We start from the raw sequence: 27,439 nt of genomic DNA on the forward strand, positions 1-27,439 counted from the left end.
GCGCGCAAGGTCCATCTAAAGTGTTTACTGCAGTGCGGAACGTTCCAGTAATGCCTATAAATCGCACATCAAGGTTATAAAGAAGGCCCAAGCTGAGACATTTCATGATCGCTGAGCTCATGCAGTCTTGATCGACGAACCCGACTCGCTCGGACTCGTCTGACAGGAGGGGGAGGGTGGCGATACATTGGGTCTGAACCAGCCTGTCACCGGTCACTGGCTCTGGTGCCGGTGTCGCTGACGCTAGCTACGGTGGCCAGAGACGGTGACGGCTCGGAACCCAACTAATTGTTCATATCCACGTTTTAGGACAAAGTAAGATCGTCTTTATCGGACGGTTGGATTGCACACTGTCTCCAGACGCTGCTGATCGGAACGGCTGTTCTCATCTTATGCCGAGCAGAAGCGGACGCTGATTGTCGCCCCCCTCCAGCCCGACTGCTCTTGGGCCTCCTATAAGCTGCGCGCCGTGTAACACAACTCCACCTCCCTCACAGCCTCTGCATGCCCGCAGTTCAGCGTCGTGTCCAGCTCACCAGCCGTAACTCAAAACCGCACGCCAGCGGCGGTGTTAGTGTCACTGACCACGGCCCCCGTCGCTTTTACCGAAGGCGTTACCGAATCTGGGGGTGCTACTGCTAGGGTACATCGGTCATCCACGTGGTGTGATTCAGCCTCGCATATGTGGCACGTGTTTCCACGTATAGCCTCGGCCCGACCCATTAGTAGCTGCCGCACTATAGTGCGGCCTATAGGCTGACCGCTGGCACTCAGATCCCACAGCACCTCTAGTGCCCGGCTCGGCAGGACCCCTAGGTACTGGTTGACCTGACTTGACCTGACCCGACCTGGCCTAAATGCATAAAGACATCATCTGTGATCAAAACTAACGTGATATTCGTGATCAGCGCCCCGAAAAACCCCATAGCAGCCACCCTTTACGACGTTCTAAGAGGTCCCGATTTTCCCGACTTTTGGGTCATTGACCTGACCTGGGAGGTCATCCAATGACTTAGGACCTTAAAATTGGGCATCATCGGCTTGCTCTCTTTACGGGCAACACGCTCGTTCTTTCCGCGAATCTCTAGCTCAATCAGGGTCCAAACGCGAGGGGGGGGGGGGGTCGTAACACGCCAGGGCTGAAGGAATGGCGTTCGGGGATCGAGGAGCAGGCTACCGGTCCGAGGCCGCGAGCTACATTACAGTTAGGTGGGGCTGGCAGAGGGGTAGCCGTTCCTGTAAATCCATTAAACATAATGAATGTGTAATAGGTACTCGAAACTCCTTCATTTACGACGCCTCGCCGGGATGCCTAACCCTCATACATAACCATGCAGCGCCGCCGACCGTCGGAGCGCCGAAGTCTCCAGTGACGTCACGTAATGTTAAAGTTTTCGGGCGGCAAAAACCCCGGGACGGTTTTACCTTCTCTATACGGCCTTGAGTATTACGATTTTTGCAAGGCACATTGGCTTAGGCACTGGGCAGCCAGTCATGGTATAGTAACGGATCAGGTTGGTAGACTACATAAATATATGGTTCGCAGTGGTTGCAATGAAACCATTTCAAATTACCATAATTGCTACAATAATATTTCATGCATGCACTTGATGCTCACACTATATGCAAATGCATGCATTGCATCACTCTAACAATACCATATAAAGCGGCACTTGTTGCGCGCAAAGCAGCATATACCACCGCGTGCTACAAAACGTTTTAGTCAAACATTTAAAAATCATTAGATATCTGAGCTGACGTCACACATTCAGAGGGGTATTCCTATGCATTAGCCCCTCTGAATCAAAATGCTGCAATTTTGAAATTCAATATTTCCGATTTAAGGCATTTCTCGATGTTGTGAGTGCCGAAACCGGTAATTGTGAGCCAGGGACCCCATTTTGGCTATCTCAACTCAAATATAATGTTAAGGTGGGAGGGTCCCTTTAAAGCGAGCTCTCTATGTACCTAGTCAGTCAGGGTCAGTCGTCGTGTCAGACTAATAACTTTTGTTCGGAAATTTGCTGCTGGTGATAATGCAACAATCGCTAGTACCTAAACTTTTAAATCACCCCGTGACGTTACACTAATAGTCCACGCATATGCCACAAGGATGAACACTATCGAAGGGCATGCATTGAACTCCTCCCCCCTCTCAACACAATACGAGTAATATACACGATTAACGACGAAACTTGCTAGTTGAGGCTGATTGGTTCGTCCATTTGCCGTCTTCGCTGACCATTTGCATATACCGGCATTACATGTGTGATCTGAGATATATCACCTCTGACATTGAGGAGTCTGAGGCCCTCCGACAGCTGCCCCCTCAGTCGCGGAAGGTCGGCGGCGGTGACTGATAGGCATCGCAGCCCACGGCACCTGGTGAGGGGCTCCAGGCTGCCGGCCGTGTGATCAGTAAAATCTGGAAAACACACAGACACACATACAGACAGGATCAGTTAGCTGTAATACATGTCGATATATGACAAAACGAAAAAACACCTAATAATTCACATGGTTTTATGGACACAGTAGACAATGGTAAAACAGTGCTATTATATGATATATGCAATGTTAAGCAAATGCATTGAACTTCATTGAACAGTGCAACACAATTGTTATGAGTATGATCAACTAACTCTGAACGACTATGTCACTGAGTGAACAGTCCTCCATTTTGCAGCTCAATTGGCTTCATTATATCGCAAAGCACATTGGCTATGTATCACTTCTGTCTCTATAAGGTCCGACAATGGCACACCGTTACTCGGTGTCCGCCATTCGCTGATCTCGTATATCAGCGGCCTGTCCGTGCTGCCGCTGCTCACCGTATATCTCCAGTCGTGTGACCGTCCGTCCCAGGTCAGCCAGGTGACTGATGGTGTCGGCAGCCACCCCCTGGAGCGACACTGATAGATCATCATCCTCGTCCCGTTCCGGCCACCTCGGCTCCGTCACCTCCGGCCCTGTCGGACAGAGCTGTGTCAGCGGACTGCAGTCGGACAGAGCTGCCGCCCGCTCCCCGGTGCACTACTGACACCAGAGTGTCAGATACTGACACAGCCAGCACTGATACAGTAGTGTTGTTAAAAAAAAAAACGAATTTTGGAAAAGTATATGGGCTCATGGCTCATGTGGTGCGGTATTCTTTTTTGAGACCAATGATACCCTTTTTTCTAAAAAATATTAACTGTTAGGGGCTCCTCAAACGGCTTAAAGAGGACCATGCTACGCCCGCCGACCGGCCGGTGTCAATGAACTCGACGCCGCGCGCCGGCGGCAGCGCCTTATCGGCACCGCGCGCCACGACATCTGCCGGGCGGCCGGCTGGGCGGTGGGAAGTTATAAGTGCGTGGTCTTATTGCACACGATCGGGGTGAGCTATCCCATGTTTTCGGGGCGGAAAGTTTCAGTGCAGCATCGGTGCGTCTGCCACGGTAGTCTGTGTCGATGGTATAGAAAATAACTCAAGCAGAGCTCAGAAAAGAGTGAGTGATTCTGGGTAGTTACCTCGAAACAATCCGTTTTAAGAATACAGCTGCCTTCTTAACGTACCGTATCACTTGTTAATTCTTCAAAAAACAAACTCTGAGCAATAACACACCTCTTTGCATTGCTGTTGACAATTTACGTTAGTTTTTGACGGTGGCTCGCACCCCCAATATGCTGCCGCGCAATTTTATTCCAACGGCGAAACGGCAACTTCGCGAGAATCGAAAATTCACGATATACGTACAGCAGGGGCTGGCAATGCAGTATGCACAAGGACAGAATATGGAGGAGACCCGACAGTCATCGGCCCAAGTTTGGGGGTGGCTTTGACGAGCATAGGCGTCACCAATGTCATTATTCAGATACGTTGATGTCAGATGCTGGGGCAACAGAATCGACGCCAGGTGTAGCTTAGATTAGCGGGTCGAAAGAAAACATAACATGTCTGGGAATGACAGGGTGGCCACCCTGACAGTGTGACGAAGTGAGACATGAGTAGAGACATTCGCCGGAGTACCTACTCATATAAATGAAGCGCCGTTTATCCAATCCTTCGAGCATAAGCGACGCCGGCAGTCCGGCCAGGGCGGCCGTGCCCACCGATGCCGATCAAGACCCGAATCCAGACCCGGCATAGAACACAGCTCTGCCCTGACGTGACACATTACCCCGGTGTGTCACTCATGACGGATAGACCAATGCAGGAGCCTTGCCAGCTCCTGTTGTACCTACTTCGTTAAATTTTCGATTCTCGCTACGTTGCCGTTTCGTCGTTGGAATAGAGTTACGCGGCAGCATATTGGGGCTGCGAGCCACCGTCCAAAAGCAACTTAAATTGTCAACAGCAATGCAAAGAAGTCTGTTATTGCTCAGAGCTTGCTTTTTGAAGAATTAACAAGTGATACAGTACGTTAAGAAGGCAGCTGTATTCTTGAAACGGATTGTTTCGAGGCAAGTACCCGGAATCATTCAGTCTTTTCTGAGCTCTGCTTGAGTTATTTTCTATACCATCGACAAAGACTACCGTGGCAGACGCACCGATGCTGCACTGAAACTTTCCGCCCCGAAAACATGAGATAGCTCACCCCGATCGTGTGCAATAAGACCACGCACTTATAACTTCCCACCGCCCAGCCGGCCGCCCGGCAGATGTCGTGGCGCGCGGTGCCGATAAGGCGCTGCCGCCGCCGTGCGGCGTCGAATTCTCGCCCTTATTGACACCGGCCGGTCGGCGGGCGTAACATGGTCCTCTTTAAGCCGTTTGAGCAGCGCCTAGCAGTAATACTTTTCGAAAAAAGGGGTATCATTGGACTCAGAAAAGAATACCGCACCACATGAGCCATGAGCCCATATACTTTTCCAAAATTCGGTTTTTTTGAACAACCCTACTGATACAGCCAAACGGCTGAACAGCGCTATTTAGCACCAGCAGTGATATGTAAAATGTACATATGAACATAATAAGTAGATGCGATAAGTATATGCATAATACGTATACAGTAGGCTATGAAACTACCTATACGACTCTTATTGGTTGCACTACGTCTATAATCATCCCTCATTGGAAATAACTGCTCACTAATTGCAGCAATGCCTGCATTCCCGTGCTGGCCGCCTTCGATCGTGGCGCCACCTATACTCTGTATAACCACCGCGCCAGGGCCGCGGCCAGTCAGTCTCGTCAGTCTGCTCAGACTCGTCGCCAGCGAGCTATCTATATAGTCAGTCAGTGCCAGTCGTCGATTAAAGGTAGTGTGCCACCTTTGAAAGATTTCCCATTTTATTTTTCCTAGGATAAGAAGCTTCTGTTTTTACCTAATATCGCAAAAAAAATCAAAAATGGGCCTGGAATAGTGCCTTTTTCGCCTAAAAGTTTATCGGTTTTTAGATATGTATAACAACTGTAGTGGGCTCACCTGCAAACAGGCGTCGGGCAACAATCGCGAATGCGGCGCACTTGTAACAATAAGCAAAGGTCATTATAGTGTTACGACCATACGACGTACGGGAATGAGTTATCAGCTGTCTAATCGTAGACAACACAATGTCGAGCCTTAAACTGTAAGCCCGTATTGGTATTGTTTCTTTTATTTGGCTGTCGAACATTATTTATCCCTCGCCGGACCTATTGGTTTTCTACATACGCGCCGGCCGAGGGGGGGGGGGGGCGGGTACGACCCCCCCCCTCGCCGTTTCGCCCCTGGTGGAGCTAGCGCGTCGCGGAAAAAACGAGCGTGTGCGCCGTTACGAGACGCAGAGATTGGTACCCGATTTTAAGGTCCTAGGTCAACCGGTGACCTCTGAGGTCAGGTCAAGTGCCCCAAGGTACGGTTCAGTTTTTGGTGAATAACTTCGCAAAAAACGGCCACAGAACGCCGATTTTGGCAGCATCGTGTTCGTCTCGCTCAGGCGCGTCGAATGATATACTTTTTGTCCGGGTCAGGTCAACTTGGGGTGTTGACCTCAGGTCAAGGTCAGGTCAGCACCCCCAGGTCACGAAGTTGGTCGAAAGAGGTCATGTCGCATATCATTCGATTCGGCAGGTCTTCCTGAGTCCATTGGTGGCTTTCCCGACTCGCTAGCTCAATTTGATTAAGAGTTATTGACGAAAAACTAATATGACCTTGATGACGTCATAAATGACGTCACGCAAGGTCAACATTGCAAAAGTGACGCATCTAACCTTGCAAGGAGTGCATCAAATCACGATTCTGTGTGCTTGAGATAGTTGGAGATCGTTCCCGGCGCCAGAATAGCAGTTTTCATTTTTCCCCATTGACTTATAATGGTGAGGTCACGAAAATGACCTGACCTCATATGACCTTAAGGAAAAATCCGAGATATACAAGTTGTGGGACTCATAATGGATACTAGATCCTGCAAGTTTCATTTCCCTGTGACATCTCCTCTGGCAGTGAGGGCGTTGCGAAGTTGCGACATCTGAAGACCGTGCAGAGGTTCACTTATGACGTCATAGGTCAGTGACCTGACCTGACCCAAAAATGCGATTGGTGTCAAAAGATCCGGCTTGGATCAAAGGTCAGGTATGCCAAGTTTCAGCTCTCTATCGCCAGCGTGTTCGGAGCTATCGCGAAAAAACCCTATGGGGGGGGGGCGGCACCCGCCCCCCCCCCCCCTCGGCCGGCGAGGGTTATGGTTTGAAATATAATTTTATGTAAAATAATTGATATGAAAAAGCCGTCTTATAAGTTATGACCCCATTTCACCACACGCAAGTGGCAGAAATGACAATGATCAGCTGACGCATTTTTCTTGGCCGAAGTCAGAGCGCGCAGCCCGACGCACCACCACCGCACCACAAAGTATGAGCAGAAGCCGCGCCCAAAGCCAGGGCCCCGGTAACGTGAGGTAGCCGAGTCGGGGCAGCGTGCGCTGATCCAAGCCGGGGCCGCAGCTTTGGGCGCGGTCTACCGCATCCCCGCGGGCAGCCCCGGGCTATCACATGACACCGGGAGGACGCGCGGCTCCGGCTTGGGTCAGCGCACGCTGCCCTGTCTCGGCTACCTCACGTTACCGGGGCCCTGGCTTTGGGCGTGGTCTACCGCACCACCTAACAGGCGTGTTCGAAACCGCAGGAGCTGATGATGAACGGGTTTATCGAAACTTGATTGGATGAGCATATCGGTAGTAGCGATTTCAGTGTGTGCATTTATTGTTCATAGTGGTGTGAAATGTGATTGGGGTACGACCGACAACCCGTCGGGGCGAATTTCGCACTGGGGTACTCAAAATTTGAAGAATTTAACCCTCGCCCGTAAACGGCGATCTGCCACCTTCGCCCATGCAGGGGGGGGGGGGTTGGTGCGACCCCCCCCTTGGCGTTTGAAAACGGAGCGTCGTAGAGCTTAGCGGAAAAGACCAACGGATTGCTCTCGCCGAGATCTCGCGATTGGTGGTATATTTTTTGGTCCTAGGTCAACATTTGACCTATTTTTGACCGGTCAAAGGTCAAATTTTCGGAAAAATAGACTTTTTTCAAATTTTCCGCGGCGATTGCGGCAAAACGGTGGGAGATATCGACTTGAAACCTTCACTATCGTGTTCCTTGATCAATTCTCTATCGTTTGGTATGTATTTCGTTTCCCTAGCTCTAAAAATGGCGCGTTGGGAGCGCCGGAAGTCGGCAAGGTCACAGTCGGCGGCAGAAATTCGAAAAATCAAAATTTAAATTTTTGAAATCTGATTGTATTTTTGGATTTGGGATGTCCATTTGCTCCCTATAGAAGCTAATATTGCTGCATATTCCCATTGAGGTGACAAGAATTAGCAAAATAGTGGTTCGGGCGCTTTTCAAAAATAGTAGGGGAGAGCGGGGCCAGTTGAACCACTTTTTATATATTGACATGCACAGCGAGATCTAGTTTTCATATCGAAAAATGCACAATGCCATGAAAAAAATATGATCTTTTGGCTTTATTTTAAGATATGTAAAATTATGTTTCAAACATATTTTGCTGCCAAACGCATGCTTATAAAACAGCTCTACGCCCGTTTCAAATGACCCCGATGCGAGGGTCAATTGAACCAGCCCATGGGGTCAATTGCACCTATCCTTAACAATGGTATGTTTTCCTCTTTAAGGCTACTTTCTTAAGGAGATATTTTGTCCGGCTTACTTTTCCAAATGCTACATTCAATAGGTCGTTGGAAAGCTAAAAGTGCAAAGTTCCTCATAATAGGTGACATAAAGTACATAGACTATGGTAAAATGGGCGGATGAGGAAAATGAGAAATATCTCAGGCTATAGTGTGCTTTCAAGCAAAAGGCTGGAGAAAAAGGGGTAAAAAATTGAGCTCTATTAAACTACTATTTCAGTTTAACCCTCGCCCGTAAACGGCGATCTGCCACCTTCGCCCATGCAGGGGGGGGGGGGTTGGTGCGACCCCCCCTTGGCGTTTGAAAACGGAGCGTCGTAGAGCTTAGCGGAAAAGACCAACGGATTGCTCTCGCCGAGATCTCGCGATTGGTGGTATATTTTTTGGTCCTAGGTCAACATTTGACCTACTTTTGACCGGTCAAAGGTCAAATTTTCGGAAAAATAGACTTTTTCAAATTTTCCGCGGCGATTGCGGCAAAACGGTGGGAGATATCGACTTGAAACCTTCACTATCGTGTTCCTTGATCAATTCTCTATCGTTTGGTATGTATTTCGTTTCCCTAGCTCTAAAAATGGCGCGTTGGGAGCGCCGGAAGTCGGCAAGGTCACAGTCGGCGGCAGAAATTCGAAAAATCAAAATTTAAATTTTTGAAATCTGATTGTATTTTTGGATTTGGGATGTCCATTTGCTCCCTATAGAAGCTAATATTGCTGCATATTCCCATTGAGAAGACAAGAATTAGCAAAATAGTGGTTCGGGCGCTTTTCAAAAATAGTACCGGACGCTGTTCCTCTTGTGACGTCATAGCTCCGTGACCTGACCTGACCCGGTCAAGTTTCTTATACCATATGATAGCCAATACTTGCCCCAACATGCATGGGAAGTTTCATCACGATCCATCAACCGATGTCCGTACCACCGGCAGGAAACCTCGGGCGTTGGCACTCAGTTTGTGAAAATCCGGCCTGAGGCTGTTCCCTTTGTGACGTCATAACTCCGTGACCTGACATGACCCGGTCAAATTTTTTTTTATTAAAAGATGCGCAAGGTTTGCCCCATAAGGTACCTAAAATTTGGCGGCGCTGCGCGCCGCCGTTTTTGCGCTATTTCCGAAAAACCTCAGGGGGGGGGGGGTTGCACCAACCCCCCCCCTACATGGGCGAGGGTTAAAAGCTCATTTCAAAGGTGGACTATTTCCTTTGAAATGAGTTCACCTTCACAGCCCCTGAACAATAACCAATGCAAAGGTCACCGGGGTCCATTGAAACGGCCTGTGGCCCTGTTTCAACTGACCCTCAGAGAAGCGTTTCAATTGACCCCATCCGCTCCCGCCATCTCGCACGCGCCGTAAAGCACATGCCAAACGAGCTGGAGGGACGGCATCATGCTGAATGAAGGGCCAAATAAGGTGTTATTCCGGAGCCAGGAGTTCTTCTTTCAGCAAACAAAGGTATATGAGATATCACAAAATATTCATGAAAACGATTTCTCCCAAACGCCCCTCAAAAACACAAAAACAAGTGTCAAATCAAAATTACCGTCCGTTTGCCGCCCAAACGCCGTTGACAAATGAAGTGGTCGAGCGTGGATGCGCACTGGTGTCGGCAACGCCATATGTTGCATACTGTTGAAAATAAAGCCATGTTTCATCTGACCCCGTGTTTCAACTGGCCCCGCTCTCCCCTACCGGACGCTGTTCCTCTTGTGACGTCATAGCTCCGTGACCTGACCTGACCCGGTCAAGTTTCTTATACCATATGATAGCCAATACTTGCCCCAACATGCATGGGAAGTTTCATCACGATCCATCAACCGATGTCCGTACCACCGGCAGGAAACCTCGGGCGTTGGCACTCAGTTTGTGAAAATCCGGCCGGAGGCTGTTCCCTTTGTGACGTCATAACTCCGTGACCTGACATGACCCGGTCAATTTTTTTTTTTTTATCAAAAGATGCGCAAGTTTTGCCCCATAAGGTACCCAAAATTTGGCGGCGCTGCGCGCCGCCGTTTTTGCACTATTTCCGAAAAACCTCAGGGGGGGTTGCACCAACCCCCCCCCTACATGGGCGAGGGTTAAGACGTTTCCATGAGTTTTGAATGTATGGATAAGTTCTAAAAATCCGGTTCTCCTTATCTGGGCCATTAACTCCATACGGTCCAGGAAAGCTGGCACACTACCTTTAACCCTCGCCGGACCTATTGGTTTTCTACATACGCGCCGGCCGAGGGGGAGGGGGGGGGGGGGGGGGGGGGGGGCGGGTACGACCCCCACTCGCCGTTTCGCCCCTGGTGGAGCTAGCGCGTCGCGGAAAAAAACGAGCGTGTGCGCCGTTACGAGACGCAGAGATTGGTACCCGATTTTAAGGTTCTAGGTCAACCGGTGACCTCTGAGGTCAGGTCAAGTGCCCCAAGGTACGGTTCAGTTTTTGGTGAGTAACTTCGCAAAAAAACGGCCGCAGAGCCGCGATTTTGGCAGCATCGTGTTTGCCTCGCTCAGGCGCGTCGAATGATATACTTTTTGTTCGGGTCAGGTCAACTTGGGGTTTTGACCTCAGGTCAAGGTCAGGTCAGCACCCCCAGGTCACGAAGTTGGTCGAAAGAGGTCATGTCGCATATCATTCGATTCGGCAGGTCTTCCTGAGTCCATTGGTGGCTTTCCCGACTCGCTAGCTCAATTTGATCGGGAGTTATTGACGAAAAACTAATATGACCTTGATGACGTCATAAATGGCGTCACGGAAGGTCAACATTGCAAAAGTGACGCATCTAACCTTGCAAGGAGTGCATCAAATCACGATTCTGTGTGCTTGAGATAGTTGGAGATCGTTCCCGGCGCCAGAATAGCAGTTGAATTTTTCCCCATTGACTTATAATGGTGAGGTCACGAAAATGACCTGACCTCATATGACCTTTAGGAAAAATCCGAGATATACAAGTTGTGAGACTCATAATGGATACTAGATCCTGCAAGTTTCATTTCCCTGTGACATTTCCTCTGGCAGAGAGGGCGTTGTGAAGTTGCGACATCTGAAGACCGTGCAGAGGTTCACTTATAACGTCATAGGTCAGTGACCTGACCTGACCCAAAAATGCGGTTGGTGTCAAAAGATCCGGCTTGGATCAAAGGTCAGGTATGCCAAGTTTCAGCGTTCTATCGCCAGCGTGTTCGGAGTTATCGCGAAAAAAACCCTATGGAGGGGGGCGGAACCCGCCCCCCCCCCTCGGCCGGCGAGGGCTAACCCGCGACCTGGTGGGGGGGCTATTTGTTGCCCCCCCCCCCTACAGACTTTTCGATATATCTCCAGAACCGCTGCGCCGATCGTCACCAAACTTTCAGTACCCTCCCGGACATCAATTTTACACATTGTGACCAAAAAAAATTCCAAAGGCTATGATAGGTTGGCCGGAAATGACGTCGGAGTGACGTCATGTTCTGCCGTTTTCGACCCAAAAAAGGGTTTCGCGGGAAGAGCTGTCAGGCCTATAGCTTTGCAAATACAGAAAAATGATAAAGACATAAAAGCTGAAGAATGAACAGGGCTACAAAACTGGTATCTCGGATTTTTGAAATTTTTGGATTTTGACCCCAAAAAATCAAAAAATATTTTTTTTTGATATAATAATCGAAAAATCCGAAAAGTTTTTTGAATTTCGCAAAAACCGGAATATATGTGATAGTCCTTACCGCCTTCCATCCACATACCAAATTTGAGATTGATACCTCTTTTTTGGCTAAGTTATAGCGAAAAAACTGTTCAAAATTGATGACGTCAAATTTTCAAACTCAATTTTTAGCAATTCTAGACCCCGTAGCGCAAAACAAAGACCACCTTTAGACTCCCCGTGACGAGCTGCATCGAATCAATACCAATTTTATGCAAAACTATCAACTTTAAAATTTGACCTTTTTTGGCCTGACCTTGACCTGACCTTGACCTGCACTTCACCAGAAAGTGACCTAAGCCGTACCTGATTGTCTTATAACCAACACCATTGAGTTGGAAATGAAAAATTGGCCATAAAACATGCATTACACAACCTTAGTAAAGTTGGGCTCATGTGACCTGACCCGTGACGGCCGTGACCCTTGGAGACCTGACCTGTGACCTGACCTGGTATTGTCAGTGACCTCTAACAGCAACATATCTACTAGGCAACTGACGCCCTATCGCTGATTCTCGACAAAATGCGTTTTCCTCGGTGTTATAGCGCATTCCCTAGAGGACCCGTGAACGGTGAAACATTTCATCTTTGACCTGACCTGTGACGTCATCGGTGACCCCGAGGTCAATGAAATTTGGTTTCCTTCGACAAATTTGACAGGCCTTTCGAACGCCGTTTGAATTTTGCGGATCCGTCCAGTAGTTTCGGAGATACGAGGAGGGCAAAAAATAGCCCCCCCCCCCCCCCCCACCAGGTCGCGTTATAAACAGACCCCACCAGGGCGCGGGTTAATGCTCAATACGTTTGTTCGGAAATTTGCTGCTTGTGACAATACAACTATTCCTAGTTCCTCAACTTTTAAATCACCCCGTGACGTTACACTAATATTCCACGCATATGCCACAAGCATGAACACTATCGAAGGGCATGCATTGAACCCCTTCCCCCTCTCACCACAATACGAGTAATATACACGATTAACGATGAAACTTGCTAGTTGAGGCTGATTGGTTCGTCCATTTGCCGTCTTCGCTGACCATTTGCATATACCGGCATTACATGTGTAATCTGCGTTATATCACCTCTGACATTGAGGAGTATGAGGCCCTCCGGCAGCTGCCCCCTCAGTCGCGGGAGGTCGGCGGCGGTGACTGATAGGCATCGCAGCTCGGGGCACCTGGTGAGGGGCTCCAGGCTGCCGGCCGTGAAATCAGTACAATCTGGAAAACACACAGACACACATACAGACAGGATCAGTTAGCTGTAATACATGTCGATATATGATAAAACGAAACAACACCTAATAATTCACATGGTTTCATGGACACAGTAGACAATGGTAAAACAGTGCTATTATATGATATATGCAATGTTAAGCAAATGCATTGAACTTCATTGAACAGTGCAACACAATTGTTATGAGTATGATCAACTAACTCTGAACGAATATGTCACTGAGTGAACAGTCCTCCTCTATTTTGTTTGGAGCTCAGTTAGCTTCATTATATCGCAAAGCACATTGGCTTTGTATCACACCTGTCTCCATGAGGTGCGACAACGGCACACCGTTACTCGGTGTCCGCCATTCGCTGATCTCGTATATCAGCGGCCTGTCCGTGCTGCCGCTGCTCACCGTATATATACAGTAGTGTGACCGTCCGTCCCAGGTCAGCCAGGTGACTGATGGTGTCGGCAGCCACCCCCTGGAGCGACACTGACAGATCATCCTCGTACCGTCCCGGCCACCTCGGCTCCGTCACCTCCGGCCCTGTCGGACAGAGCTGTGTCAGCGGACTGCAGTCGGACAGAGCTGCCGCCAGCTCCCCGCTGCACCACTGACACCAGAGTGTCAGACACTGACACAGCCAGCACTAACACATCCGGGCGGCTGCACAACGATATTTTTAGCAACAGCATACATACGTAAATATGAAAATATGAGCAACATAAGTATTACGATTTTTGCAAGGCACATTGGCTTAGGCACTGGGCAGCCAGTCATGGTATAGTAACGGATCAAGTTGGTAGACTACATAAATATATGGTTCGCAGTGGTTGCAATGAAACCATTTCAAATTACCATAATTGCTACAATAATATTTCATGCATGCACTTGATGCTCACACTATATGCAAATGCATGCATTGCATCACTCTAACAATACCATATAACACAAACAAGGCTGTAAGATGTTGGCTGAATTCGAACGGTTCGTCCATTTGCCGTCTGTCTCCCTGTTCATTTGTATATCCATATGCATTGTCCATTATACCGGCATTACATGTATGATCCGTGGAATCTTACCTCTGACATTGAGGCACCTGAGACCCTTCGGCAGCTGCCCCCTCAGTCGCGGGAGGTCGGCGGCGGTGACTGACAGCCGCTCCACAGTCTCCCGTGAGCTCCGCAGCTCCGTCAGCTCGCTGTCACCGACTCCGGCCGGAAGGATGATAGTGTTTGGGTCCACCATGATGATGGCACCACGAAGTTGACTTGGAATAGTAGTAATTTGTGCTGGAAAGGTGATTGAACCAATGTCAGGCATTTGTCTAGGTCAAACATTGTACACTTACCTACAGGTGTAGAAAACACACAGTGAAAACTGTTTGTGGCTACAATGCTGTGATAATTCCGTGTCTGAGTAAATATGTATGTACTTTATCAAAACGATGTGAATTTCATAAGTTACTTTCCGTAACATAATATTCAACAAATACAATGATAATGGGTCTTTGACATATAAAACAAAATCACCACTAATTAGTCCATTATATTCCAAACTAGGCATATTTTCATGATGTCAATTGATCAATATGACATCATGGTGAGTTTTTGAAACCTTTTCACATAAGTATTTTGTTCAGCACTTATGTGTAGCTAATTATAACAATTTTGTATCGTTATAAAATTTGTAGCGTAAATATTACGTCCAATAGAGGCCCAAATCATTGACCATCACCATTCACCACACGGCACACGACTTGTCATCCTACAGCTTGCCATGGCTTATGGCTTCCGTCTTACCTTAGGATGAGGCAGCATTACCTGCAATACATGTAATATGTGTTGTATCCAGATATTCTTGGTTTGATTTAGGCTTCAGATTTTCAGGGATAAACTGCTTCTCCACGTTATTTATGAACATATGCTAGAAAAAAAAGCAGTATCTTAGAGCAAAAATCACAAGCAAGGAACGGTGCCGCCGGCCTGTTTCTCCGTTCTTCGTGTCCCCGTGTCGCCCCCTGCCCCTTTCAGGAGCGCCCGGCAGCGCCACCTGCACCTGACCAGTCCGACAGCGTTTGGGGTCGCCACGCATGCACCACCGACAATCAGCTGACGCGGCCGGCGGCGCGTCTCAAGGTCACTGGAGGTCAGCCGGGCCGCGGCCCGCCGGGGTGGCCGTGACGTCACAGCCAGCGAATGCTAAGCGCCGGAACAGCTACTGTTGTTTATCCCTTCCTAGCCATTCATATATGAGTAACTTCAACCGCTGCTCACCATCCGTGACTAGTAGGGTAATCCGTGACCCCAGCTCCGTGGCCAGGTGACTGATGGTGTCGGCAGCCACCCCCTGGAGAGATACCGACAGACCACTCCCGTACCGTCCCGGCCACCTCGGCTTCGTCACCTCCGGCCCTGTCGGACAGAGCTGTGTCAGCTGACAGCAGTCGGACGGAGCTGCTGCCGGGTTGGGAGGCGGCTGACACTGTGGTGTCAAACCCTGACACAGACGACACTGACAAAGCCAGGGTCGATCGGCAATGTTGGACAGTAATTGAAATTGAACATTGTGCACAATGCATGCGCTACGCTTATACATGCGTCAGTTAAAACCCGCGCCCAGATGGGGTCTGCCGAGCAACGCGGTCTGATGGGGGGGCATTTTGCCCCCCCCCCTCAGATCTCGAGAACCACGCAACATAGCGACAAGCGGTAAACGGTGTTGGATAGCCCCAACGGGGAACTACCTTGTGACCCAATTTCATTGACCTCGGTCAAACCGATGACGTCACAGGTCAGGTCAAAGGTCGAATTTTCACCGTTTACAGGCATTTCAAGAAATGCGTTGTAAAATCGTGTAAAATGCATTTCATTGAAAATCATCGATGGGGAAATGTTCTTCAAACACATATTCTGCTATTTGAGGTCACTGATACCAGGTCAGGTCACAGAGGTCAGGTGACTGGCGGGTCACAATATGAAAGTGTCGTGTGATCATAGGCGGCGGAACGGGGGGGGGGCACCGGGGCACCGTGCCCCCCTTGAATTCTGCAAGGGGGGCACCAATAGCAAGGTGCCCCCCCTTAAATTTGATGTATTAGTACCAGGAGCAGATTCGGGAAAACTCCAAGGGAAGGGTCATGAATCGAAGTGGTGCCCCTACCTATACCCAAAATGAAAACCTCAACGGATTTCGGCCACTTAATTTTGGTGGTGCCCTATTTTCAGTTTTCTATTTTCTTTATTTTTGGTTAGTCGTGTGATGACTGGTGCCTCTGCTAGGCCGCTGGTGCCCCTGGAAAGATTGTGGTACCTACCTACCCTGCCCCCTGACAAGCCCACGGTGGGCCCTGGGTGCCATGGGTCCTAACAGGCCCGTGGTGCCCCTGACAGGCCTGTGGTGTCCTTGCTAGGCCTGTGGTGTCCCTGGGCCTTGGCAGGTCTGTGGTGCCCCTGGCGAGCCTGTGGTGCCCCTGTTAGAACGTAGGTGCCCTTAACAGGTTTGTGGTGCCCCTGACAATCCTAAAGTGCCAACGACAGGCTTGTGGTGCCCTTGACAGGCCCATGGTGCCCTTGCGAGGCTGGTGGTTCCCCTGCGAAGCCGATAGTACCCCTGGCAGGCCTTTGGTGCCCCTGGCAGGTCTGTGGTGCCCCTGGAAGACCTGTAGTGCTTTTGCTAGGCCGATGGTGCTCCTGACAGGCCTGTGGTGCCACTGACAGGCCCGTGGTGCCCCTGCTAGGCCTGTGGTACCCCTGGCGGGCCTGTGGTGCCCCTGTCGGCTGTCAGGCCTGTGGTGCTCCTGGCAGGCATGTGGTGACCCCAGGCCCAAAGTCATGACCCATGTGACCTCCCCCCTGGGATTCGCCACTGATTAGTACTGCAATGGCTTCTTGGTAATTTGATACATGTAGGATTAACCCTCGCCAGGCGAGGGCCTTTTCCATAACACGGACGGCGAGGGGGGAGGGTTGGTACGACCCCCCTCGCGATTGGCTCCTATGGCACTTAGAAACGACAAATTTACAGGGTAGGTGGGTCCATGGGAGATCTCGCCCCTAGGAAAGTTTGGTGACTCTAAGTCAATATTTAGGGGGTTTTGGGGGTATGAATGCAAAAATTTTGCTTAAACATGTTAAAAATTTTTCGCTTATAACTTTTTACCTAGCAAAGATAGAGCAAAAATAAAAGCACCAGTGAACTCAGGACGTCAGTGCGCATCGAATGGTATACTTTGTTACCAATTTTAGTGAACTTTGGAATTCAGTTGCCGCTAAGCTAGTCCAATTTTCCCCTGACCTTGTACCGGTTTTTGTGACCTGGTGACCTGACCTGAAATGACTGGGACTTAAATTTTCAGGAAAGGTGCGAAAATGTTGCCCCAGAAGGTATGCCAAATTTGGCGGCGCTACGCGCCGCCGTTTTTACGTTATTTGCGAAAAACTTTGGGGGGGTTGCATCAACCCCCCTCGTCGGGCGAGGGTTAATGGAATTTATCAAACGAGAATAAGAAAGAGACAAACACATAGGTACTTGAGGATCAGCTTCAAGTTAACCACACATACGGGAGTGTTCTGCCATTTTCGTTTAGTAAAAAGAAAAAAGAAAAAAATCATCGTGTCAGGGCTGTGACGAAAAATAAGTGGCCTAAATCCGATGAGAAAACAGGATTTGGGGGTACCCTAGGTTTGGCTCCTTGAGCTGGTGCCCCCCCTTGTCTCAAATCGTTCCGCCGCCTATGCGTGTGATACATGTTTTATGGTCCATTTTACATGACAAATGCGATTATGTGGATCACACAGACTTTAGGGCCAGCTTAGGTCACGTTTTGGTCAAGGTCAGGTCAAGGTCAGGTCAAGGTCAGGTCAAATTAGGTCAAATTTCAAAGTTGATATTTTTGCATAAAATGGGTATCGATTCGATGCAGCTCGTCACGGGGAGTTCAATGGTGGTCTCCGTTTTGCGCTACCAGGTCTAAGATTGCTAAGAATTGAGTTCAATATTTGACGTCATCAATTTTTAAGTTTTTTTCGCTATAACTTGGACAAAAAAAGAGGTATCGATCTAAAATTTGGTATGTATATCGAAGAGTGCAGGGACTTTCACATATATCCCGGTTTTTTCGAAATTCGAAAAAATGGATTTTTTTTAAGTTTTTCTAAAAATTCAATATTTTTGATTTTTGGGGATCGAAATCCCAAAATTTCGAAAATCGGAGATAGCAGTTTTGTAGCGCCGTCTTTTCTCTACACAACCACATAAAGAACTTTAAAATTGCTTGTTAACTGTAGAATTGGTGAGCGTTTCAAGATGTCATGTTTTTTGCTCATTTTTACTCGAACATGACCTCAGTTTGACCTCAATAACTCCTGACCTGAGGTGGCCTGTGACTTGAAATTTTGTGTGAAGGTGTCAAATTGATGCCCGGTAAGGTACCCAAAATTTGGCGGGTTCTGCGCGCCGCCGTTTTTTCGCTATTTAAGAAAAACCACAGGGGGGCCAAAATGCCCCCCCCCATCAGGGCGCGGGTCCTCGCCCGCACATGGGAGGGGACGTTGCCACCCCCCAGGTAGTCTTTCTGCTCTGCACTCAACATTTTTAGAGCTAGAAGGCTGATTTTTGGTATAGCTGCTCCTCTATCCCTTCTTGATGTCCACTGATAATTTCAAGTTTCTGCGGTTTTTGGTTTCGGAGATATGACCTTGTTTTTCAGGTCATGTCATGACCCAAATGGCCAATTCTCAACATCTTGCGTTGGCTATGGGCCTTGTGAGCTTTTGACACCTTGATTTCGACCTGTTATGCCAGTCTTACCTCCCATCTATCATGGAACATGTTGTTCGACGATGTACAGATGTCAAGGTCAGGTTCAAGGTCAACCTAGGTCATCTAAGATAATTGCGTTTTAGGCAAGCTAAATTAACTTTTTTTGAAGTTTTTTTACTGCATTTTTGGTAAAAGCTTCTCAGATCATGATTTCATGTAATATGGACACATAAACAATCGGTGCACACATCAGTATACACGCAGACACACACAGACATACAAACACATATCATTGACCTTGACCTAACTTGACCTGAAATGACCTCAGCAGCAAAAACCTGGTCGGGTAGTGTGACAAAGAGGTTCTAGCTGGCTTGGCACCAGAAAACGGCATCGTCATCGGTATATGATAAGCAGCGCACTTGATATCCAACGTTGACCCAAAACAGCAACATTTTTTAGTTTGACCTGACCTGGAAGGTCAATGACTGACCTGGGAAGGTAAAACTGGGTATCATTGGATTCGACTCTTCCCAAAGAATCTTTTTGGTCTTTATCGCTAAGCTCTATCTCCAACAGGAACGAAATGGCGCGGGGGGTGGCAACTAGAGTTGCAAAATTTCCCCCAAAGGCTGCTACCGACACCGCCCCGCCCCACAGAAATTTTCTGGGATACCGGCATGCTACCACGACCCAAGCAAAAACACCACCAAATTACCGGCACACTAAAAAAACCTCCAATGTTGATTCTAGCTTACCCCTACAAGAGATGCCACACTTTGGCAATTTCAGTACCCATCCCAGTTCCCACCCAGCAGCCACCCAATGTCCAACCTAACTACGAAAGGATGATTTTGGCTCAGTTGGCCCCACAAATATCCACAATTTTGAAACTCAGTTCCAGTCTATAACTGTTAAAATATCACGTGTAATCAAAGAGGTATTGCCTACAAAAAAGCAGTAAGAAAAAAGCATCAAAAAAGCAATGACAAAAATAACTTAAATTACTGAATTGTTTCTGAAGACTGGACAGTTCAAGTTAGCAGTAATCTCATTAACATTTCAGAGGTGTTCTACTATTCCACATTCTCCTAAAATGTTGCAGGAACCCACCAACCAAAATCAAATTTTGAAATCTAGATGGCCACAACATAAAAGTACCTACAGATTCGGCCATGTGCCTGAGGAAGCGAGATCAACACCTTTTTTTCCTTTTCGCCATGGCTTGCTGGCTCATGAATAAGATACGAATCATTTGAAAAATGTGAAAAACTCACTTGTCCTGAGAACAGTCACCAAATAATATGCATAAAAACGATATAATACCAGTAGGCGGAACTATGGTCAAGCGTACCCATTTTCGGGAACGCATTTTCGTTCCCATGTTTGGGAGCGATAAACCCAAATATGGGAACGCCATGTAGGCATTATTTAAAACAAGAAAAAGAACCGTTAAATGACGTCCAAAAAAATATAAAACGATCGTGAACCACCTGATATTTGTCCCAATATTGTTGGGAAAGAGTTTGATGTTGTAAGGCCCATCGTAGTTTCAAATCGTTCCCCTATTTGTAAAGCAGTCCATCATCCGGGCCGCGAGCCCAAATTTGGGAACGCTCTCGTACACTGGCGCTGCAAGCGTTCCTTATTATGGGAACGGCGTACCCAAAATTGGGAACGATTTTACCGACGCCTTTCAGGGGCTCTTTTCATTAACAAGCATCACGTCCAACGCCGCAAATTATTGTTAACGCAACAATCATCAGATGACCTTTCCGGCAAGACCGTCGCATGTTTCGCCCGGTCTTCTGCGCTTTTATTCCCGTCGATCTCGCAGCGGGCACGCCCCCCTCTGCAGGATTACGTAATTCACAACGCTCAGCGATGTTCAACAAGGTCTTCCATACCTATATCCACCGTCCGCGCCGAGGGTGGAGACATGTCAAGCACCTGTCTGTTTATCACCGATAGTTGACGAGCACAAGGGAGTATCCAAAAATGGGAACGCTGAATATGTTACACCCTCAAAACACCTAGTCCCAATGAAAATCTAGTTTTTTCCTTTCTTGATGAGTGTAAGTGGCAAAAGGCCTGGTAGGATGGGCACGAGGAATGATCGAAATCAGCATAAAAATTATAAATAAGCCACACAGAGCGACCTATATAAGAGAAATTCCCCCAAAACGATCACGCTTAGAAACACGGAAGACAAAAACCACGCTCATGACGCTCCTTATAAAACAACTCTAAACAGCTAGCATCCAAATAAAATATGTCTATCTGGGATGATATAATACAGCTGAATAATTTTAAACCACTGAAACTAAGTTTACAACAGTAGTTCGGTAAAATCACTGACGTTCCATGCGGTCGTGCGCCCCGACACCAAATGTCACCAATATTACCCCCGGACTGTCCGCGTGTTCGCTTGCATATGTCAGCATCTGGTGTCGCTAGTATGAAACTTCATAACCAGGCGAAAATTATTATACTTGACCTCAAAATGTAAAAACCGCTTCATTTTCCTTAAAATTGCAAGTTAAATGTAGTATAACCCATGTTTTCAGCATTCCGTCATTTCAAAAAATCATTAAAAATATCATTCGACGGTCAATTTCCTTGTGCAACGGTCAGATTAAAGATAATTTTATAGAGACTTGGTAGATACTTAAATTAGCGTGCACTTTTTTGAGACGTGATGCACTAATGAGTTTTAGTGGGCGAACGGCCGAAAAATTACCTTCCGTTCCCATAAATGGGAACGCCCGTTCCCATATTTGGGAACTCCGTTCCCAAAAATGGGAACGTTCCTATATTTGGGTACTCATGACCATAGTTCCGCCTACTGATACCCGCTTTCTCGAAGAATCTTCCTCTTCAAACACAAGGTTATCAACTATCAAAGATTTCGAAACAGATGCGCCATAATAACAGACTTTTAACCAGCTGATTAAATTGCTGCAAAAAAAGTTTCTGAACTGTAGCAAACTGCCTCATAAATGATTTGTTGATGTAAATGATCCAAAACGATATTGAATTCTGATGTAATCAACATTGTGAGTTTAGTTCACTACAAGAAAATGCATTCCCTCTCAGGAATTAAACCAAAAAGGCATACGAATAAATATTACGTCATCATCTTACATCCTTCCATCAGGGGAGAGAAGATCTAAAAAGTAAATCCTTGGAACCAAGGCTTGGTTCCCCTGTTATTCTGCGCCACTTTGTTTATTTTGTATGCATATTGTGTTTTCTTGTAAAGATGAGACAAAATGCCAGTTTATTTGATTTTCATTTCATTTTTGGGACCAAAGTCAGACTCAGGGCTACCTAATACCTGCCTTTTCAGCTGGATTTTCAGTGTCAAATACTTTGTAGAGTATCTCAGACCACATCTCAGGACTCAAGGCCAGTTTCCAAACAATGTGTTTTGTGGTGTTTTGATTCTGCCTTTTCCTGTAGGAACGTTGTCATGAACATTTATTTATTTTGTTGTATTTTACCTATTACATACCATTAGACTTACTGATTGATCGAGCTTTTGCAGCATGAATAAAATTCTTCCATTTACCTATTGACCACAGTAGATTCTTGACAATCCTAATTATAACGAAACCTGTGAATCGCTGAGGTCCATAATGTTATCCCTACCCTTAGCAATGTAACTTCTACCACAAATTGTATTTTGCAGTGGCTAATATTGCTGTTATTATAATTTGATAGCCTCTTAGTGCCCAAAGTTTAAACCTATTAGAAGGATGAATAACCTGTTGCTCATTTCTATCAGAAATAGAAAAAATAAACCAATATATATTCGGGCGTGGCCCTTCTTCAGTGGTACAAGATCACAATAAAACAAGAGAGACGTATGTGACACACATGAGGCAAAATACAATATTTTGAATCAAATCACTCACAGATATTTTGCATGCGCTTCCAAGATAGGCGTCGATGCGACAACAGCACCAACAGCAGCCCCAGCAGCAACAACAGCAACAACAACCCACGCACATAAACAACCCTAACAACGACAATGATCAAAACAGCCAGCCTAGTATCAAACAACTAAACTTAGCACCAAGATTTAGTGATACAGACACCAGAATGGCACCAACCTCTGACCAAGACACAGAACGTGCACTCAGAGCACTCAAACAAAAGGTCATGAACTGCTTCAAAAACCATCGCACCTCGAACAAACCTAACCACTCAAAAGAAGATTTAGACGCTTTAGATGCTATTCGCTCCGATCCAGAAATTATTGCAAAACGCTCTGATAAGGGCAAAGGATTTGTTCCTAAGGATACATATGTTCAAAAAGCACAGTCTATCACATCCCAGTATGAACAGATGCCTAAGAATCCCACACCCCGACTTGAAGCTGAGACAAAAAGAATCATTTCGGCAAACCTAGCGGGGAAAGTCAGTGACAAAGTCGTCAACGCGATAAAACCCTCCTCTTCTAGGACTGCTGAGCTATACGGTCTACCAAAGAGCCACAAGCCCGATATGCCCCTTAGACCTATAGTTTCAGCCTGTGGTGACCCCTTGGATAAACTGACATGGTTTTTGGAACGGCTCATAACCCAACTTCTGATCTTCGTCCCAGCTCACTTGAAAAACACCTACGAATTTCTCAACCGCTTAAATGAATCCTTCCCCAGACGTGTGCCAACTGGTTCGATTTTATTCACAGTTGACGTAGCGAACCTCTACGGAAACATTCCCATAAGCGAAGCGATAGATTTCACGATGAAGCTTATCTCTAAACACAAGGAAAAGATAGACCTTTTAGACCTTAGCCCACCTATCATAGAAAACCTCCTGAAGCACTGTTTGACCAACAACTACTTAAGATTCGGACAACAATACTTCAAACAAACCCATGGGATTGCCATGGGCAGCCGCGTGGCTCCCCCTTTGGCCATTATATTCATGGACGCGATTGAAAGTATGATCCTCGCTTCAGCAAATCTACAACCAGCCCTATATGTAAGATATATTGATGACATTTTCGGAGTCTGGACACACGGACCTGATACTCTAGACGCCTTCCTCGATTACCTCAACAACTTCCATCCCTCGCTTAAATTTTCTATCGAACGCAGCGACCGATCTGACAAAAAACAAATCCCCTTCCTCGACACCTTGGTAACGCTGGAAAAAAATAACTCATTAGCCACTGAACTCTACATAAAACCCACGGCCGCTCCCATCATCCTTCCATTCACATCAGCCCATCCCTTCCAGACCAAAAGATCGGTGCTCTACTCTCAACTTCTAAGAGCTCAGCGTCTCGGAAGTTCAACATCAGCCCAGGAACGCGGCATGAACAGAATTGAATCGCTGTTCATCGCCAACGGCTACCCCACTAAGCTCATCAGAAAAACTAAATTCTCAGTAAAAACGAACAGCAAAGTCAAAACGAGTGATAAAGAAAAGATGAGCCCGGCACAAAAACTATCTAAAAGCCCTAGTGACATCACGTACGTCACCCTTCCCTTCATAGATGATAACCTCTCTAAGAAAATCGAATCCATCGTGAAAAAGTCCAACCTGTCGATGCGAATAGCATGGCAAAGTGGCCCCACCCTCTCACAGAAACTCACCAGCTCAGCTCTAGAAAAGCCACCGTGTCCAGCAGGGAACAAAAAATGTCACTGCTGTCTAGCTGGACTCAAGGGTAGATGCCACGTAAAAAACGTAGTCTATCAGATCATTTGCAACCTCTGCACCCAAAAAGTCACCTACATAGGTGAAAGTAAAAGAAGCGTTAGGCTCCGCTTTAACGAGCATCTACGTGACGCCAAAAACCACACAAGAAACACCCCTTTCGGAGAACACTTCATGACCTGCCATTGTAACGTAGAGCCGAGCCACGATGCCCTCTCCATTACAATTCTTCAAATCTGCAAAGACGTAGCTGAGCTGAAGATCGCCGAGTCCATCGAAATTCGCAATCATCGCCCCACACTCAACACAATGACATCATCTTGGACGCTCATCAAGCCAGTACCATACTCAGAGCTATAGACGGTCTTGTGATCACGCCAGATAGTACATACTTAGATTTTGATTAGATCACATTATTTGACGCCTTCACTCACACATCGTCGGGACTAATTCCCTTACTCTTTCTTGCTTTTACCCATTCATCCCCCAATCTTCACTTACATATTCACTTACATATCCATGATTAACACATACACAAACATAGCCCCCCCCCCCCCACACACACACACCTACACTTACGCTCATGCACTCGAACTCACAAACACATAACAGTGACCATACTGTCTGATGTCTGATGAGGCTGATGTCGAATAGTTAGCAATGTTATACAAAGTGCTATTCTTGGTATAGGCTATGGTGACAGTATAGGCTATGGCGAATATCATGCCCCGATGTACAGGACGATGATTCGATAAAATGACATATCTAGGCATATAAATGTTGTTATGCAAACCGAGCTTACCTGTATCGTATTGAACTGTACCTATATATATGTATGTATGTGCCATATGTATGTACTGTGCCACCATTTATTAGCTATTTATTACTATATAAATCTAGATCGACGCCTATCTTGGAAGCGCATGCAAAATATCTGTGAGTGATTTGATTCAAAATATTGTATTTTGCCTCATGTGTGTCACATACGTCTCTCTTGTTTTATTGTGATCTTGTACCACTGAAGAAGGGCCACGCCCGAATATATATTGGTTTATTTTTTCTATTTCTGATAGAAATGAGCAACAGGTTATTCATCCTTCTAATAATCTTATTAACAATGCTCAGCTCAACGTTCAAATACCTGAAAGTTTAAACCATATGCTGATATTTTCTATTTTTGAGCAAAATCAAAAATACCGGCATGCTACCGGCAAGACATGCCAGATACCACGAAAAAAACCTGCGGAAGTGAAAATTTACCGGCATGCCGGTAGTGCGGTAGGGAAACTTTGCAACTCTAGTGGCAACCCTCTCCCCCCCCCCCCATGTGCGTTCTAGGATGGGAAAATGACATGTGCGGGCGAGGGTTAATTAATACAGTTCAGTACATACAGGTCATACAGGTTCAGTACATACAGGTTCGTTTGCAAGAGTATAAAGTAGGTATGTACAATACAGTGGCTAATGTTTGTGTAGCATGTAGGTAGCATGGCACACATATGTCCGCTGAACGTTTATCACTGAAACTGTTACTTTATGTACTATGTAAGTACCTACCACCATTCAGAAGTAATAGTACGCGTTTCCTCAACTACTTCTCACCGGCAACGTATAGCGTCCTCAGTGACGTCGGCAGCAGCCGCAGCCACCGCCCCGTTCCGAAGGACGGGACCCTGACGGTCAGCTCCTCCAAGCGGGGAAGACTCTGCAGGAGCGCCGTCAGCTGGTCCTCGCCAAGGGCTGACGGAGCGTCGAACGTCGTCACGGTCCTTAGCGCCTCTCTCAGCACTGTGGTATCACTGTCTGCCGGTGGCTGCGGCTCCGTCTGTACTGTGACGTCATGACACGCTTTTGAAATTTTACTGAAAAGACAAGAAAAAAGGAACATAAATCAAAATGCAAAAGAAGTTTACAACTTTAGTTGGCTCCTTTGATGATCCGATATGCATTTACATATCGTCGTCAGCAATAGTATGTTGTCAAATCTATTCAGTTGTATAAAATCGTTCAGAGTTGATTTCATACGAATCTGAACGATTTGATGCGACCGATTATATTTTGTGACACGATTGTTGATGAAGACATGTAAATACGTGCGGGATATGATGTCCCGATCTGGCCAACTTTATGCAGGACGGCTGTCGAAAACTGGAACAATATGATCGAGACTAAACGGCTAACTTGCGAAAGATGGTACGAATTCAAGGCATGTTTCTTTGATTGGGCGGAAATTACAATTACAAGCTACTCGACCTTCAAGGACCTAGTTATGTTTTATTTTTTTTACACCTTCTACAAATAAAGTTTACTTTTCACCATGACAGCTCTCCGAAATATCTCAGCCCCCGCAGCCACCCCTGCTGCCTCCCAGTCTCACCCCTGGGGACGGCCGGATGGCGCCGCTCGCCGGCGGACGCAGTAGAAACACACCAAACCGAGTAGAAACACGCCACACGCCAAACCGTAGCGATCCTCCACCACGGTCTGGCGAGTGGTCCGCTCTTCAACCAGTGCTTGCTCCAGGAGGACCACCGCACCGTGTGGTGCGGCGTTCTCCCCCTGGACTTTGGCCACCTCCTCGCGAAGGGAGGCCACCTCCCGGCGAAGGGCGGCCAGGTCTTCACGCACATCTGTCATCTCCATCTGGAACGCAGAATTACCGTTTTTTTACGTTTCTACTAATCATTTAAAGGTGACTTAGTACGTAGCGTTACGTCGTACGCATTACGACATGTCGTGCAGCGTCGTGTCTAATCATGTCACAAAACGACGTGTTATATCGTATTACGACATGTTTTGTCATGTAACCCGCACTGTTGCATACCAGGCAGGCAAGCTTGGCAGGCAGGCAAACAGGTCTTAGGTAACCAATATCAAAATTTACTATCGTTACTACTTTTTCGCAAAAAAAAAAGAGATAATAAAGACACGTTTATCACTACGAATGTTTACCCCGTGGCCAGGCCTTTTTCATAACGCGGACGGTGCAGTGGAGGGTCTGGT

At 47.1% G+C, this 27,439-nt stretch overlaps 1 protein-coding gene across 1 annotated transcript; it reads right to left on the bottom strand.

Annotated features, from left to right (window-relative positions):
• Positions 1-1,473: 1,473 nt before the first annotated feature.
• Positions 1,474-27,076, bottom strand: LOC122391286. Its single transcript, XM_043385077.1, has 7 exons — positions 26,814-27,076; positions 26,039-26,298; positions 15,277-15,414; positions 14,083-14,292; positions 2,832-2,969; positions 2,383-2,425; positions 1,474-1,480 (listed from the first exon to the last, which is right to left on the bottom strand). The coding sequence occupies exons 1-7, from the start codon at positions 27,071-27,073 to the stop codon at positions 1,474-1,476; spliced, it is 1,056 nt and encodes a 351-aa protein (XP_043241012.1). The 5' UTR covers positions 27,074-27,076.
• Positions 27,077-27,439: the final 363 nt, after the last annotated feature.

This window comes from Amphibalanus amphitrite, unplaced genomic scaffold (assembly GCF_019059575.1).
Source record: "Amphibalanus amphitrite isolate SeventyFive unplaced genomic scaffold, NRLGWU_Aamphi_draft 000429F_arrow, whole genome shotgun sequence".
NCBI lineage: Eukaryota > Metazoa > Arthropoda > Thecostraca > Balanomorpha > Balanidae > Amphibalanus > Amphibalanus amphitrite.

Excerpts from the sequence above, each read along its gene's own strand:
- LOC122391286 (XM_043385077.1), bottom strand. The coding sequence starts at position 27,073 with ATGACAGATGTGCGTGAAGACCTGGCCGCCCTTCGCCGGGAGGTGGCC. Across the intron at positions 15,415-26,038 it reads GAGGACGCTATACGTTGCCG|GGCCGGAGGTGACGAAGCCG; the intron begins GTGAGAAGTAGT and ends TCTGTCCGACAG. Across the intron at positions 2,426-2,831 it reads CACACGACTGGAGATATACG|ATTTTACTGATCACACGGCC; the intron begins GTGAGCAGCGGC and ends TGTGTTTTCCAG.